A 17,569-nucleotide genomic window follows, 5' to 3' on the forward strand; every position below is an offset into this window, starting at 1 on the left:
TTTTCTGGAAGTGTGTAAACCCTGCCTAAGGAGGTGACTTAGTGCAACACATTCTGTTAGCCAGCAGGGCTCATTCTCCCTGGTAGGAGAGTTTCAGCCTCAAAAGTCTTCTTAATCTCTCCTTCCTTAGGCATATGGTGGCAGTGGTCAGGGAGAGGCAGCGTGAGCAACCTCATTTTTAGCTTTTGTGTCAGGGGATTGTAGACTCCAGGGGCTTCCTGCCAACAGGAAGTCTAACACACGCTGTCTATTGAGTGCCATTCTGGGGATGACCCCAAGTTCAAGGTAGGGATGTAGGGACAGGAATTCCTTTCTGACCCCAAGACAGAATCAATTTACGCTCAGGGTCCTGGAATGTATTATCCGTCTTATCTTAGCTTGCATAGCTGCAACTGTGGCTCATATCTGGTTCTTCACAATCCAACCACAGCCACAGCCTGGTGCCCTCCTGACAGTGATTAATTGAGAAGGGTGGGAACTGGGGAAATCCTTTCCCTTCCTTCAGTCCTGCCAACTTGGCTTTGAATCCACAAGAGTGTTTTGAACAAAGATTACATGTCCTTACGCCTGCTCCTCTCTTTCTCGCCCTCACCGCTTCCCTGTGTTGTACATTCTATTTGGCACTCTTATGCATTTACATTTGTTAGATTAATTGTGGCCTGTGTTTTCCTATGTGTTCCTTTGGGCTTCTGTGTGATTTATTTCTTCTTTGGGCTTTTGACCATGAAATTAGCAGCCTTTTGTTCTAAAGTTTGTGGAGAGGCTCTTCCATTGTTCATCCCTATGTACAGTTACATATTTTTCTTAAAATGAAAAGGAGATAAGCTAAATCCTTCGAGTTGAATGAGACTCTAAGTATTACAGAACAATAGGCATATATTTCTTTTCTGGGGTGGGGCTTCATTTTTCTGTACATGTAGGTGAGATGCATTCAGGGTACTGCATAACGCAATGGTTTGTTTGAAGGTATTTATATATTCATGTTAGTAAGCTTTTGTTACCATGACAAAATACCTGAGAAAGTAACTTGAAATAAGGAAAATAGTTATTTTAGATCAAAGTTTCAAAAGTTTTAGTTCAAGTTGGCTAGAGCCATTGTTTGGGGCCTGAAATGAGGCAAAATGTTACGACAACAGGAATATGCGGCAGCGGCTGCCACAGCAGCCAGGGAGCAGACTAGTGATATGGCCCTCAGAGCCGTGGGCTTAGGGACCTGCCTTCTTCATCGAGGATTCATGTTGTACAGTTCTGCTACCTCTAAACAATCTACTCAAGGTGTAAATCCATCAGTTATGTTGAACTGTTACAGCATAACCCTCGTGACCTCATCATTTTGGAAACACCTCTGCCGGAAGGCATGCTTCATTAATCTTCTTGGTGTTTCTTAATCCAACCAAGATGACAATTAAGATTAGCCATCTCAGTATCGGAAGTTATTTGTCCATTCTCGTAGGACATTGATTTACACTGTTTCAGTTACTGTAAATGGTGATTGATCAGTCTTGTAGAGTCTTGTGTTATACTCCGCTGAGTAACATCACACACTGGGCTCTCCAGGAAATGGCTCTAAAAGAAATTTGCTTGTAGGAAGTTTATTCCTTTCTACCCTAAAGATTATCATTGCAGCCACAATCAACACTATGTGAGTTGAGTTTCTGCTACTGTAACAAAATACCTGTGGCAGTCAATTTAGAAAGAAGAGATGTTTGTTCTGGTTTTATTCCATGGTAACTGGACCATTTTGCCTTTGGGCCTATGGTGATACAGCCCATATTATTGGGAGCACAGGGTTCAGAAAACTGATCACCTCATGAGAAGTTAAAAAAAGAGACCAACATCCTAAAATCGTTTTGTGCCCATAATGACCCCAATCCTCCTGCTGAGCATTATGTAATGTTTTTTTTTTTTTTTCCTCCCACAATATTTAATAGTGTTGAGCTGAGGACCAAACTCTGACATTTGGGCATTTAGGGAACACGCCACATTCAAACTATAGGAAAGGGACAGTTAGGAAGGAGATCAGACAGAGAGATGCCTAACTACTGAAGACATGTAAACGGCCTCAGCCAACACCCAAGGAGCCCTGGAACTGAAATTGTCCACATTTTCACAGATTGTGAAATGAGGAAGAATGACAGACCTTTCACTCTTCACCCCCGGACCATCACTAGCTGGGTTGACCTAGCAGTGTCTGACTTTGAGTGAGATATTTCTTATTGAAAGAAAGCCATAATTGTGAGCTGGAAGCCATAATCATTTCTAAATGCCACCAACTGACTATTCTAGCCATGAAAACTCTAATGTGTGTGTGTGAGTGTGTGTGTGTGTGTGTGTGTGTGTGTGCATGTGTGGCCGTGTGACCATGAGCATGAATTATAGTGTCCACTATATCGTTTTAAGAGTTGAATTCCTGTTTTATAGGGTATAAGCAGATTCATACTGGGTAGGTATTGCCAAACAATACCCTAAACGTTTGTGCTTAAATGCTATCTTAATTTAAATTCTCTTGTCTCAAGTAGACTCTTAGCAAAAAGACAAAGAAAATGAATAGGGACACTGATATTAGGACAGCTCAGACATTGACTTAGTATATATCGTATTATAGGAAAAGCAAAGTCGAGAGCATGGCAGTATGCTACTTACTCTCTGACATACAGCTTAGAGACTGTCAACAGCTCTTCAGGTTGTTCTGAAATGTAGCTATGGAACAAACACCTCACAGGACTTCCTAAGAAGCCGAGAAAATAAAGGAAATCAGGCCAGCGATTTGATAGTTGCCTCAAATTTCATTTTTCAGAGTGGCCAAATCAATGAAGGTTCCTGTGTACGAGACCCCTGCCGGATGGAGATTCTTCTCAAATCTGATGGACTCTGGGCGCTGCTCTCTGTGCGGAGAGGAGAGCTTCGGCACTGGTAGGCTTGGCTGGGCTATGTTACCGGTGGGTGGCTGAATTACACGAACACATTCAGGACTTGTAAATAATCTTCCTGTGCATCAAAGGCTGGAGAAAGAATTACTTAGATGCCAAAAACTAAAAAAAAAAAAAAATCAGAAAACCCTAATAGGATATTCCTTTCTTTAAAAAGAAATTCATTATGAAAATTTAAAAAAGTTTAATGTAGACAGAATATCATATTACTCGTACCACTCAAGTATCATTATTTTTATCATTGTTTGATAATAATTTTATTTTGCAGTACTGAGGTCTGAACCTTTTAAAGTTTATTTGAGACAGGGTCTCACTACACAAATCAGCTTCAAAGCTGACCTTGGCCTCCAGAGTAGTTAAGATTATAGGTGCGCTTCACTGTGTTACATGTTGATTTTTTTTCCTTTTTGTTTTTTTCAAAACAGGGTTTCTATGTGTAGCCCTGGCTGTTCTAAAACTAGTTCTATAGACTCACAATACTCTGTAGATCTTGAACTCACAGAGATCCTCCTGCCTCTGCCTCCCCAGTGCTGGAATTAAAGGTGTGGGCCACCAGCCTCCAGCCTCCCCCTCCCCCTCCTCCTGCTCCTCCCCCACCTCCTCCTGCTCCTCCTCTTCCTTCTCCTCCTCCTCCTGCTCTTCATCTTCCTCCTTCTCCTGCTCCTCCTCCTTCTCCTCTTGCTGCTCTTCTTCCTCCTCCTTCTGATCTTCCTCCTCTTGCTCCTCCTTTTCCTCCTCCTTCTTCTTCTGAACAAGTTCTTTCTATATAGCTGAGGCTAGTCTAGACTCCACTATATAGCTCAGGCTGGACTTAAACTTGGACTTTCATCTTCCTGCTCCAGAATTTTTGGCAGGTGCCACCATGCCCCTCCCTCTCGTCTTAAAATTAATCATCAACACTGATTTCTCATCTCTCTCCACAAAGAAAGTTACCTTTTCTGATTGTTATGAAACAATACCCCCCCCACACACACACAAAGCTCATCTTGTTATTCCTGAATATTTTAGTGGGGGTCTTTAAATATAAAACCTCGATGGAAAAGGCATATAACCATGGCACCATTGTCACAGTTAAATTGTTTAAAATTACTTCTTTTAGTACCTTAAAAATGTTACTTCATTGCTTTGCATATTTCTAGGAATTCTGATATAATTTGTATCTTTTTTCTTCTATATAAAGTCCTATACCTCTAGCTACCTTTTTAAATTTTTTTTATTTTTAATGGTGTGTGTTTGTGTATGTGTGTGCATTTAATCCTGCTTTGAACTCTCATGTTTCTGGGTTTTATGTTTGTTGTTAATTTCAGAACATAGTCACTACTTTCTCAAACATTTAGCCTTTATGTTCTCTTTTTCTTCTGAAACTCCAGTTACACTATATATTAGATCATATATATTAGAGGTTGGCTTGAAGCTTTTGTGTGCAGTGATCTGATTTGGTTTTTTCTTTCTTTCTTTCTTTCTTTCTTTCTTTCTTTCTTTCTTTCTTTCTTTCTTTCTTTCCTTTCTTTCTTTCTTTCTTTCTTTCTTTCTTTCTTTCTTTTTTGCTTTAGTTTAGATGATCTTCATTGAAAACATATGTCTTAGGTTTCTGTTACAGTGATAAAGACCATGAGAGAAAAAATTTATTTTACCTTATAGCTTGTAGGATATCATGAATGGAGTCAAGGTGGGAACTCAAGGTGAGAGGCCGGAGGCTGGAACAGCAGTAGAAGCTGTGAAAGAATGCTGCTTATGTTGCTTACTGGCTTGCTCTCCATGGCTTGCTCTCCATGGCTTGCTCAATCTACTTTCTTAACAACCCAGGGCTACCTTCCCAGGAGGGACACCACCCCTCGTTGGCTGGACCCTCCTATGTCAATCATTAATCAAGAAAATACCCACACAACTTCATACAGGCAATCTGATGGAGATCCTCCCCCCAGTTGAAGTTCCTCTTCCCAAATAACTCTAACTTGTGTCAGGCTAACAAAAAAATGTAACAGCAGAACATATATTTATATTTAATCTATTCATTTCTTAGTTTCCAATGTGATGGTAAGTCTATTGAAAGAACTCTGATGTTATCAGATTTTTTTTTTTTTTTTTAGATAGAGTCTCACTATGTACCTCAAGTTGGCTTTGAACTCCCAATCTTTCTGATTCTGCCTCCCAAATATTGGGATGGTTAGTGTGTGCCAGCATATCTGGCTTTGCCTTTTATTCCTATAAGTAACCTTTACTTTGGAAATAGTATCCATATTTCCAAGAAAACAGCCTATTGATATAAGCTGTTGATTTCCATTAGATTTGGCTGGTAGCTGGGTCATCTCTAACTCTAGTTCTAGTGATTGTTTTACCTCTCGACAATTATTTGCTTTTTCTTGCTTTTTTGTGGGTCTCATAATTCACAGTATGTGGATAAGAATGGTAGATATGTAGGCAAATAGTATTGAGTCCAGAAGATGACATACCTCTTCCTTCAGGCCAATTAATATGGAAGGTTAAGTTCATCTAGGCAGAAGTTAAGTTGGGTTTGGCCTTTATTGTTTATGTCATAAAGTTTAGTGTATCACAGGACTGAAATTGTTCTAGAAGAGAGACACTTTACTGTGGACGCTGAGAAGCTTCAGGGAGGTTGCTTTGCTTTTGTTATTGTTTTGTTTTTGTTTGCTTGCCTTTGTTCTGTTTTTTTTTTTTCTTGTTTGCTTCTTTATTTTAAATGATCCCGTTTCATTCTCAGCGTTCACCAGTCACTGCACGCCTGAAACACAGTGCTCTCTCCTCACATAAGTGACTTTTGCTTCGCATTGCAATATGAGTCGAGCCCAAGACGGTTTATTGCGCTTTCCATAGGAGCAGATGTCTTTTCACCTTTGCCCCTCATACAGCAGTGACAAATCTTCTGGACGCTTAGGGTGAAGGGTGAGGTTTTCAACCTGTTTCAGATGAGGGAAGGAGCCAGGGTAGTCTAGGGGTTCCATGCAGCCCATCCTTCACGCTTACACTGCTGCGTCCCCCCCATCTATATTCTGGGCCTTCCTGAATCAACCAGGAGAGCCCGAAGCACAGAATTTGGAAGTGTTTCCCTTTATAGCTGGCACTCCAACTTATTTTTAATCAACACCGCAATCTACCTTGCTTTTTTCAGCATTTTGTAAAAACTCTCAGTGATTTCTGAACTGCTCATGTAGCAGCTCCTCTGGCTTCTTTTTGCCCTTCAATGGTGAGACCAGTGTTCTGTTCTGTCTGTGTCAAATGGCCTGCTACTGTTTCGAATTCTCTATCCTGTGCTGTCAGATATCTAAGGGGTTCAGGAAAACTATGTAGATTTCCTGGCCTTTTCTTATTGGTGAGATTGTAAGACTTGTCTTCTACAGACTCCATATATAAGGGTGCAGAAATTGAACTGCAAACGCTATTTCTTAATAAGTTCATCTGTTTTCTGTCTTGATCTCCATTCAGTAGTTTTCTCCTATCAAGGAGCCAAAAGATCTTAGAATGGAACTGGTGAATACATTTCTTAAGTCTCTTTCAGCATTTGGAGAAGTGTTTGCAGAAGCTCAAACTCAGGCTTTGCATATGCCAGGCAAGGGCTATGCAACTGAATCTCACTTCCAGCCTAGAAGTTTTTTAAAGCTTGTGTTGCATGTTCTACTGAGCTTTGCTTATTTTAATTTTGCCATCCCCATTTTTCTTCCTAAGTCAATTAGTGCTTACCCAGAAAAGTACTATCTACTGCTAATATCATTTTAGCAATTCTGTTATTAACTTTAGTGCTTTAGTTTCCCAAAACTATATATTATAGGGTTTTTTTTCTGGTGTTCAGTAAAATATATAATCATTTTTTGGTGTTTTTTCCCCTAATACAAATTTTTTTGCTTTATGTTATTTCATTACATAATTACCATCTTCAAAATAATAGTCAATAACAACTAGTTTTTTTGTAATTTAATATTTTTAATACTTTTAAATTTGTAAAATCTATATCATGCTTAGGTGATTTTTTTTCTATTACTGTTTCATTTTCAGCTGCATTAGGAATGGCTACTGGATTCATCAGACACCTCATTAGAATTTGGTGATACATTAACCAAATGTGTCATCCTCTTTATTATGTGAAAGCAATGAAAACTATTGATCTCCCCATATCAAAATATACTTGAATTACTAAGAATTAGTCCTATTTGGCTAGGTTGAAACAGATTACAATAAAGCCGCTTTAAATGATCATAATGACAGTCTTTTAGGCTGTATTGGAGTTGATAAAGAAACCTTTTTCTTGGAATATTTTCTTCTCTTATCAAAACCAATTACACTTCAGTAGAATTACCATTAATTACGGTGTGTGGGGGAGGCTAGCATGTTCTTTATTTCTTTGGACAGAAAAGAGACCATAGCAAACTTTTTCAAGTATGGACTGTCTGAACTCTGGGTTAATGACAGCTCTGCCTGGTACAGCTATGGCTGTTAAGTACTTCTCTGTGATGCCTGACGGATAAAACTTTTCTCCCTCTTTTAGTGTTCTGTGTGCTTATACCAGACACCATGATTCAAAAAAAGATCAGAAATTTCGTGCTGCATGTAGTAATTCTGCTCAGTCGCTGTGAAATAGCACAAATACAGTAGCCGGTGTAGAAACTGAAGTTCCAACAATCCCTTCTCCTCAGTGTTCATACACATTTACAGATTGCTTACAAGGTCCCTTGCACTTTGTAACTTCTCTATAATTAAGAGGCTAAAATATACCATTTACAAACCATGTTATACCGTTATGGGATGGCTAGTTCCTGCCAACTTGTCACAAAGCTAGAGAAAAAGGTTTTCGTCTGGGAAGAAGAAACCTTAACTGAAGAATTGCTTTGATTGTATTGGCATATGAGCACATGTGAGGAGCATTTTGTTGATTGCTAATTGATGTAGAAGGTCCCAGTCCACCATGGGTGGTGTCATTCCTGTGCAGGTGGGCCTCAGGTGTACAAGAAAGGAGTTGTACAAATCAGAAACTAGTGTTTCTCTGTGGTTTCTGCTTCAGTTTCTGCCTCCAGGATCCTGTCTTGAGTTCCTGCCCTGATTCCTCAGTGATGGATTATTACCTGAAGGTTGTAAAATGAATAAATCCTTTCCCTCTTGGGTCGATTTTTGGACAGTGTTTTGTCACTACAACAGAAAGCCAACTAGGACAACTTACTAATACATATTTCAACTTAATAAACCTTTATTAATTGCTTCCTGATTATAAAACATTATATTGGACGATCTGTTGACTACAAAGTGATGAAGACCACATCCCTATGGATAATAAGATGTCCACAAAGCAGGGACTTTCCAGGGCCACAGAAAGGCATAGAGAATGTACTTTAGAAGATGAGATAAGGAGTAAATGCATTGGGACTGGAAGTTTAAAGGGTGGTTTTTTGAAAGAGATAGAAGCCGAGTTTGTACTTGACGAAACAAGTACAAACTTGGGGAGGTTTTTAAACGTGGACATGAAAGTCCAAGGCCCTGCCAGGTGGCAAAATGTCAGAAAGTCAATGAAGGTGGAAGAATAGGGACTTGCCTTAGAAGCAGTCAATTGCTCACTTTTTCAGGAGTGGTGTTTTTCAAATATGGAACATGAGAGTAATATACTATCATCGATTGCTTTAAGGAATAGAAGCTGTGAAATTGCATTGATATTCAGATGTTGCTTGCCAATTCCTGTGCATATGTAAGAATATATGTAAGTAAGTATTCATGTGCAGTTCTCTTGGTAAATTGCACTTATTGTAGATCATGGTATATAAACATACAACATAGAATAAACCCACTAAAATCTGAACATCTAAACAAACTAAGCAAAAGAGAGGGCCCTAACTAAAAATCCTCAATCCCCATCCTGAAAGGCAAAGAGGATGGACATCAGAAGAAAAAAAAAACAGGAAACAACCTAGGAACCTGCCACAGAGGGCCTCTGAAAGCCTCTGCCGTGCAGACTGTCAAAGCAGATGCTGAGCCTGATGGCCAACTGACAGAGTGAATGGAATTTTATGTAAGAAGTGGGGAATAGTAAGAGCTGGAGAGGACGGGAACTCCACAAGGAGAGCAACAGAACAAGATAATTTGAACACAGGGAACTTCCCAGAGACTCATACTCCAACCAAGGACTATCCGTGGAGATAACCTAGAACCCTGACAATGCTGCCACTTCTGATGAGAACTGATAGACTAAGATCAGAAAGGAGAGGAGGACCTCCCCTATCAGTGGACTTGGGGAGGGGCATGCATGCAGAAAGAGGGGGAGGGTGGGACTGGGAGGGGAGGAGGGAGGGGCTTAGGGGGGATACAAAACAAATAAAGTGTAATTAATAAAAGTTAAAAAAAAAGAAAAAATAACTGAAAGCATCTTTGGCTACAACCACGAAACTTTTCACAAAAGGCAAGTAGAAATATTTCAGGCTTTACCAGCCACAAGGTCTTGGGGGGTGGAGGGGTGGGTCTCTGCCAAAAATCACTCAGCTCCATGACTGTAGCACAAAGCATTCAGATGATGAATAAACAAACCAGAATAACTGTCTTCCTATAAAGTTAGTCCCAGAGACAAACATGAGGGCCGAGTATGCTCAAGGGCTGACGTTTGCTACCTCTGAACACAGGGTCAGGGAGAGGAGAGAGTTTCAAGAGAAATATCATGAGAAAGGAAGCCTGTTGCCTTAGACAGTGAGCCCAAAGCAGACACAGCTAGCTATCAGTGGGAGGCCACATTCCGCATGTGTGGGGAGGTCAGTCTGCCAATGCTTTCAGCGAGCTTTGCTTTGAGATAGTGATGTTGACTGCAACATGAGGGCTGGACTGGATGGGAATTTTAAAAGGCTTTCACTTTGGGAGTTGTCTGTCGTTTTCCTTTCATGGAACACAGGAGATTTTTTTTTTTTTTCAATGTCAAGGGCTTTAATGTTGTTGCATCTTCTGCCATTTTGGCAGGTTGAAATGATATTAGCCTACTTTGATAGATGGGGCTCTGAGCCCAGGGAAGAGTGAAATGGGTCTCCCAGGGCATCAGAGCCTGAAAAAGGTTTTCACTTTCATTAAATCTAGCAGAACTAAAAAGCAGAACTGGCTCTTCGGTGCGTACTGCTTCCACCAGGCTTGTCAGTCTTTCCATGAAAATGACGACTCCTGCCTCTGAAACAGTATGTGACCATTCTAGTGCCTGCAGGGCACTGAATTTAGGACAGAAATATGGCTTCATTCTGCTCTTGTATCAGGCTTTCTTGATGCCAGGTCTTAGAAAGAGTCTGAGGTGGCAATATAAGAATCACAGGGAAGCTTGGTTGAAATATATTTCTATCCTGTACCAACTTTGAATCCCCTAGAGTGAATCAAATGGTGCCTGGGGCTTTGCTATTCTGGTGTATGTCCAGGAACAAGGAAGAGATAGTGGTGCTTTTGTTTTGCATCAGGCCTGGGAGAATGAGTTTGTTGGAGATTCCATATTGGGTTGAACGAACTAAGCAGTGCAAGGGCACAGGGATATGAGGCTGGGACTCTCATCCAGGACCCTTGTTGGACACCGAAGGCCAAGCAAGTCACCTCCATGTCCCTCACTTTCAACTTGTAAATATTGGCCCATCATAGGAGCCATTTATCCATGTTAGGATACGGTTTTCAGAATCAATAGTTAATCATAGGAAGAGACATGGAGAGATAGAAAGGTTCCGAGAGGCTTTTACAGTGCTTTTCAGCTTCTCAAAGTAGAGGCTTTTTTCCAGTGTCCCTGGGGCTGCGTACCAACTAAGAATGTACAATGCAGTGCCAAGAAAGCCTGGAAATAAGACTCTACCTCAGCTCAAGGATGCCAAGACATGCCCCAGGGTTAGGTCCGAAGGAACGAGACACATCCTGAAGAGAAATGTCCCTGCTCACATCTCTGGTTCCCAGAGCTTGCCAAAGTAGCAGACTAGTGGACAGATCTGTGTTCAGGCATCTCTGGTGTGAGAATGCCAGCTTCCTGCATTCATTGCTCTATCAAAAACAAAACAAAACAACAAAACTGGCTAGTAGAAGCCTAGCCATCTTTTGTTCTAGGACCAGGTGTCCACCCGTGTCCTGGGAAGGATCTGGAATGCTGCTTTGCTAGGGAGCATTTTGTTCGTACTCCGTCAAACAGAAGACTATTCATCTAAATGGCATTTGGGCTTCTTCTTCCAATTTTAAAGGAATCTGGGCTTATTCCAAACACAAAGAGAATGTACTAACATACTAAAATTGGGAATTAAAAAAAAAAAAACCATAAAACTTGGGAGAAAATTTCTTTGTATTGTTGAAAATGTTCCTCCATTTTTCATCATTAGCGTCAGCATTCTAAGAGGCCATGCTGTTTTCAGAGCATATGAATTGTCCTAACCCAGAGTTTGTGAGCTTGTCCTTGCAAGCAATGCTGAAGAACTGCCCTTCATGTGAAAGTTCTCCAGTCTTGACCATCAGCCTCAGTAGTGTCTCCTACATAGCAGCAAAGGCTCTCATACCTGCCAAAAAGAAACAAACAAACAACACACAACAACAACAGAGTATGCAGCATAACAAATAGTGCTTATTTGTGAGCGAGTATGCTGTGTTGAATTTTCTAGAGTAATAACTTTGTTTATTTGTTTAAAGGAGCCAGGGATTCCTCAGCTATTCATGCACCCCTCACTTTCTGGAAATTTGGAATTGCATACAGATCTCCTGAGGGTAAATACTTATCAAAACTCTCCAGATTTTCCTTCTGTGAATTCTTGGGCACAGCATCATGTTCTTGAATTGACAGCTTCTGTACCTCAAATTTTAGCATAATAGAAAGAGGGCAGTGGCTTGCCTTGCCATAGAGTGCTCAATATCCTTCCAATTTCTTGAGGTCTGCTGAATTTCTCTGTCATGTGGATATGGTAAATATTCTTAAGACAGGGGCCATCTCTGTGTTCTTCAGACCTCATTCTTTGACATAAAGGTGGGTCCTGAGTAAATGCTTACAGGACCCATAGAAGAGCAGAAAGATAGATGGAGGGAAAGAGGGAAGGCAAGGAGTGAGGATTTCAACTTTGCTATTTCTTCCTCTCATCAATATTTTTCATCATTCTTATGTGGGCATAAGATTATTGTATAATTCAAATGCTGATTTCTGTACCTCCCCCATATCTAGTTCCAATCCTTGTTCTGAGAATCTCCTGTCTCAATGTTGTATAAATACTGCTCCCCAGTTGTCCCCTGGTATGCCAATAAACCAGTGTACAGCAGATCTGAGCAGGGGAGAGAATAGGGCTGGACTTCCTGCAAGCTAGGGGAGGAGAAATTAGAGGAGGAAGGAGGGGATTCTGCCATGGGAAGATGTCCAGGAGGGACCAGGAGAGAGAGAGTTCATCAAAGAAAGCTACAAAGTGCAAATATCTCTTGGATGTATGCTGGGAGGAAACCAGGTTAGCCTAGAGGGTTAAAAAAATAGAGTAACAACTGCTCAGTTATTGTGTTGTGAAGCTCGTTGTTAAATAGATATAAAAGAGTGTCAATTATCTGTTATAACCAGGTAAAGAGAGAAACTGAGAAACAAACACAGTTTATAAAAAATAACATTAACATTCTTAGGTGGATGTGTTTCTTAAACTCCAGAGATATGGGTATTCCAACATTTTTGGAAGAGTCACAGGAACAATTCAAATATACAGACAAACCATACAAGTGTAGCCCAGTTATAAGAGAATGTAATGAAGAATGATAAGACAAAATTATATAAAATTATAAAAGAAAGTTTTGATGTTTTTGTTGTCTTAGCATTACCAGCACAAGTTCATAGCTTTTCTAGAAAAATATCCCCTTCTGAATCCCATAGTAATGGTCAGATTTTACAGTATTGGTAATTTGTACTGCTGTCCATTTCCCGTGTGGGTTCTAATGCTACCTTGGATGTGGCTGTGCTTAACAGTGGGCTCTGGTTCCAGCTCTTGCGATCTTCTTGATGTCACCTAATAACAGTGTCTTCAGGGCAGTCATTCTGTGGTCTGTTGCTTTAAGCTTTTCATTATTGACCTGTCCTTCAGCTTTTTGTGTAATGGAATTTTATTTCTCCCGGTAGTTGTACAGTTTATTATACTCTCAGGTCATTGTCTTTCATTTCTGCTCTCACTACATATGAGCCAAGCATATATTTTAACTCAAGACTGGGTTCATAGCTGGGCTGTGGCACAAATACTGAACAGGCTTAACTCCCCCATGTTTGTCCAACTGTTTATATTTATATCCAAGTCAAATGAAGGAAAGCTCATGTTTGTTCCCTTCCAAGGGATCTTCAGCTTCACATTTGTTTGTTTTCAATTCTGCCCAATCAGCAGGACAGAGAAAGAGACCAATGTATCTCTGGGTTTCAGATGATCAAGGACAGTGATTTTTCTTCTCTGTGGCCAGTGCTTCTAAACTTGGCTAGATTGCGGAAGGGGGGAGCGGTTGTAATGACAGCACTGCCAGGGCTAGGAGAACAGTCTCTCTGCAGGGCTGCTAGAAATGTGCGGTGTGCAGTTCAGTCTGGGTTGGGCAGAGTGTAGCAGTGGCTGTGTGATTGACATCCCCAGGGGACTCCTCGTAAAGTTGGAGAACTGAAACTACTTTTTGGATCCTCTACAAGCCATCACCTACTGTGTTAGAAACGGAACTCCCACCACAGTGGGAAGACTGTCTCTATCACATGATCCCTCTCCATGGGGTTTTCATGGGACCTGTTCTATAGACCACTCAGTTAATACTGCTTGCTCATGAAAGGTGGCGAGAGAGAGTGCTGTGTAAATGGAACGTAGGATGGGTGTCTTTGAGACACATCTACACTTTCCAGTGCATTCTGGGACCTGGCGCCTAGAAGATCATGGCCAGTGGTCACAAGCTTAGGAATTCCAAATAAAATGAGCATTACTTTGCAGTGTCTATTAAGGGGCTTTTAAAGAAGGTTTCCTGTCCTTTGGGATTTAGACATAATCCCTAAGATTATGCTTTGAGCCTTGGGAGATTATTGGTCACCAAGAGGCCTCATTGGGGAGAGGGTGCAATGACTGAATGAACCTTCAGCCTGAAAGTCTGCAGCCTGAAAGTCAGGGGGGATATTCCTGGTTTAGCGAATGTCTGGTTGAGAACAATTCTTAGAGAAGTCCATTGCTCTTATGAGCCTTGGTGACACAGGAATAGTTTAGAATATGTAAGTTGAGAGATCTTTATTCTGGAGTTAGTGTGTTCCTGTAGGGGAAGTGTGTCCACTGGCAGGCCATAAAACTGCTAACATGATCCATTGTCTGGTCCAGATGGACCAGGAAAGAGTCAATAAAATAGCGCTAATAAGTGTTACTTACGGAATCCTCCTAAGCAATAGACACAGTGCCTAGCACTCCCTGTGCTTTATTCTCCACCCTGAAATGAGGAAGGGGCCATCATGGTCCGTGTTTTGTAGATGAAGTCCCTATGGCTTAGGGAGGGTCAAGCCACTGGCTGAAGTCATCTTGATCAAGTGAGGATTCAAACTCACTCTTGCTGGTCCTCTAACATTTGCCACTGATGTTTCGATGACACTAACAAGTCAGTCCCCAAGGCCCTGTTATTTATTTATCTATCTATCTATCTATCTATCTATCTATCTATCTATCTATCTATCTATCTATCTATCTATTTAATGAAGATGGAATTGATTCCATGTAACCTGTAGAATGGTGCCCTGCAAACAGCTCAGCAGCAGGATCTGGCAGGGCCGGCCCCAGTCTTGACACCTCTGCTGTGCCGCTCTATTGACTTGGAACAGCTTTGCTCTTCTGCACCTCCATCTTCCCACTCATGAGACAGATCTTTTCAGGCAGATGACCCTGGAGTTTCCCCCATTGCAATAGGTTAGCTTGCTCTGGCGAGGCTCACTTTTAGGAAGGAACCAGCGGTTCGTTCTGTCATTCATTTATTCTATCAGCAAACATTTCCTTCATACCTTTCAGGAACCAAGCGGGGGATACAGTGCGGAGATGTTAGCCCTTTCCCTGTAGAGTTTGCAGAATCATCAGATTAGCCAGTTCAGGTTGTGTGAAATATCATTAGTAATACTGTATGTTGCATATTTTCTTATATTTCTACAACTCTTACTTATCAAGAACCATGGAGCCAACAGAGCAGAGGACATGGGGACCTTTCTGAACTCACAGTTGGCGCTGGCCCTACTCTAGGCAGATGAACTTTGTCCTTTACTGATGAGCATCTGTGCATTTCAGAATGCTTATTTTTAGCATAAAAAGGTGACTGCCTTTCTTGTTTTGTTTTGCTTTTAGTGAGTCTTCCTTTTTGACCAAATGAGAGAGAGGTGAATATAATTGATTTGAGAAATGGACAAAACAAATTGTATCACGATTCTTTAGGAGTTTCTGGAGTCTATCTGAAAAGGACGTTGATCCCCTGGTTTTAGTTCATGGTCCTGCTGTTTAAAGAAAATAAATCCCCGTCTTGGGTAGATGACATGAACACGGAGAGAATTTCATCACAGTTAAATGAGAATTAGAGTAAGCAGAGAGGAGCTCCTGAGATGTGGAGTGTGGAGAGAAAGAATCGCAAGTCCATTCCCCGGATCTTTAGAAGGACGACCTGAGTTCTTACCACTTGAGCACTCTCTCTGCTTTCTTAAAGGATGCTGGCATCGCTGTGCTAGTCCAGTGGTCAGGAAATCTAAATAGGATTTTGGAGCCAAGCTGCCCAGATTCAAATCCCTTTGTTACTTAATAGTTGTGTGACCTCATATGGATAGCTCGACTCCATCCTTTTTCTATTAGAAAGGGTCGTCAAATTGTAAACCTCAGGAACGATGCATGGAATAGCTGAGACTGGTGCCTGGTGCCTTACTGTTCTCTTGGAATGGAATTCATTCAGCCTGGAATCCTGCTTTTGTAGTCACTGGGAAGTTTACATACATATTTCTACGGCTGTATATGCCACCTGTCATTTTGGGTTTCAGGGAGTGTATGTGTGCAGAAGCGCATGTGCAGAACCTCTTTGAACAAATGGTCCTTTTTATTGATGGCCGTTGTTCTGCCTTGCTAGGGATTTAGAAGGTTCTTAGGATATGAGATTCCTCAAACCCAAACTGGTAAAATCCTGGGATGAATCGGTCACCCCAAACTGGCCACATTCTCAGTTTTCCAGAGGCAAAGAACAGAAAGAAACCACAAGACTGGAGTGGGAATTACCCACATGGCAAGGCCAGTGGCGTCTCTTGAACTGGAAAACAGTAGCTATTATCTTTGTCTCCACTTAGAGCCAAAGGAGACCGACATGGAGCCCTACCCCAGCATGAGAGTGCAATTCCTTTGCTCCAGCAGCTTCTCCCAGCCCTGGCTGCCGGTGACACTCACCCAGGGAGCTGTTGGAAAGGATTCCCAATGCCTGGTATGACTGGCCCTTCAGGTTTGAGAACCGCTAGTCTGTGCTAGAGTTCAGTCACAGTCTTGACAGCCCTGCTGTGCCAGGTGTGAGTGCAGGAAGCCCATAATATAAGATAACATATATTATTATATATAACATATAACTGTCCTTAGATTCAGCGTTCCCCGGGTGTATTGCTGAGTCGACTCAGTAGCAATGTACGTGTGTGACGCTTTATTGATTTGCCTACTTGAAGAAATTCCTGCTGCTTTCCTTTATTGACAGTCCTTTATTTCTCTCTCATCTATTGTCTTCTCTGGCGAGTCCAGCATGTATATTGGCATACCACTGACCTTAAGGAACTATTTGTGATGATAATGATGGTGATGATTGGTACGTACGTATAGTGTGGGTGGGGCATCATGTGGAGATTGTTTCTCCCTTTCCACTGTGGGTTTTAGGGATCACATTCAGGTTATCGGGCTTGTGTGCTAATTCTTTTTACCCCCTCAGAGGTCACGCAGGCCCAAGGAATGTGGTTTTAAAGTTTGAAAAAGTTTGAAAAATTTCCAGGTGGAATTTGAGAAATATCAGTGATATTTCTGACAAGAAAATAGGTCTTTTCTTGTGTGCTGCCTTTTGCTGGAATCTGGCAGGGAAGAAGTGTGCCTCCTGTGTCTCTGGCATGATGGCTGTGGTGCAGGCTGGGAAGATGAAGATGGAGTGGGCTTGGGTCTGGCTGCCTTTGATGGAAGAAGGAAAGCGGAATGGTGCCTCCAGACTTGAAGTTAGGGCTCAATTCTCCTTGCTTTGTCCCAACTGAATGGCAGGTTTGGGCTGTAGGACCAGCCGGAAGCTAGCTGCTCAGTGCTCCGAGGTGAGCCAACCCAGCCATGAGAAGACAGGAAGGACACAGACAGGTATATTCCCGAGTGGAAGGAACTCGCCTCAAAAGGCCGCATACTGGCTGAATCAGCCACACGACACTCTGGAACACGCGTTTCACATCTAAATTTCTGTGTATCATTGGCAAATTTAAAATCTTTAAGTTTTGAAAACAATGCATACATGTTTATTGCAGAAATAAAACAAGAGGCAGAGAAGAAAAGCGACCTGAATTCTCACATTTTGGCAATATATGACAGTTGTCAGAGGTTCTGTTGTACCCCTGTGCCCCACACATCTCCATATATTTTCCACAAGAATACACTTGATATTATTTTTAAGCTATTATTTTTTTCATTTATAAAAACTGCATGAGTGTCACTCTATGTTGC

General features: G+C 41.4%; 1 protein-coding gene across 1 annotated transcript in view; it reads left to right on the plus strand.

Annotated features, from left to right (window-relative positions):
* Nucleotides 1-17,569, plus strand: part of Pgm5 (phosphoglucomutase 5) — a 143,559-nt gene that overhangs the window by 75,639 nt on the left and 50,351 nt on the right. The window contains exon 8 of the mRNA XM_055614174.1: nucleotides 2,798-2,913. Coding sequence (XP_055470149.1) covers nucleotides 2,798-2,913 — 116 coding nt within the window. The remainder of the gene's footprint in view (nucleotides 1-2,797; nucleotides 2,914-17,569) is intronic.

Source organism: Psammomys obesus, unplaced genomic scaffold (genome assembly GCF_907164565.1).
Source record: "Psammomys obesus unplaced genomic scaffold, mPsaObe1.curated_primary_1811, whole genome shotgun sequence".
NCBI lineage: Eukaryota > Metazoa > Chordata > Mammalia > Rodentia > Muridae > Psammomys > Psammomys obesus.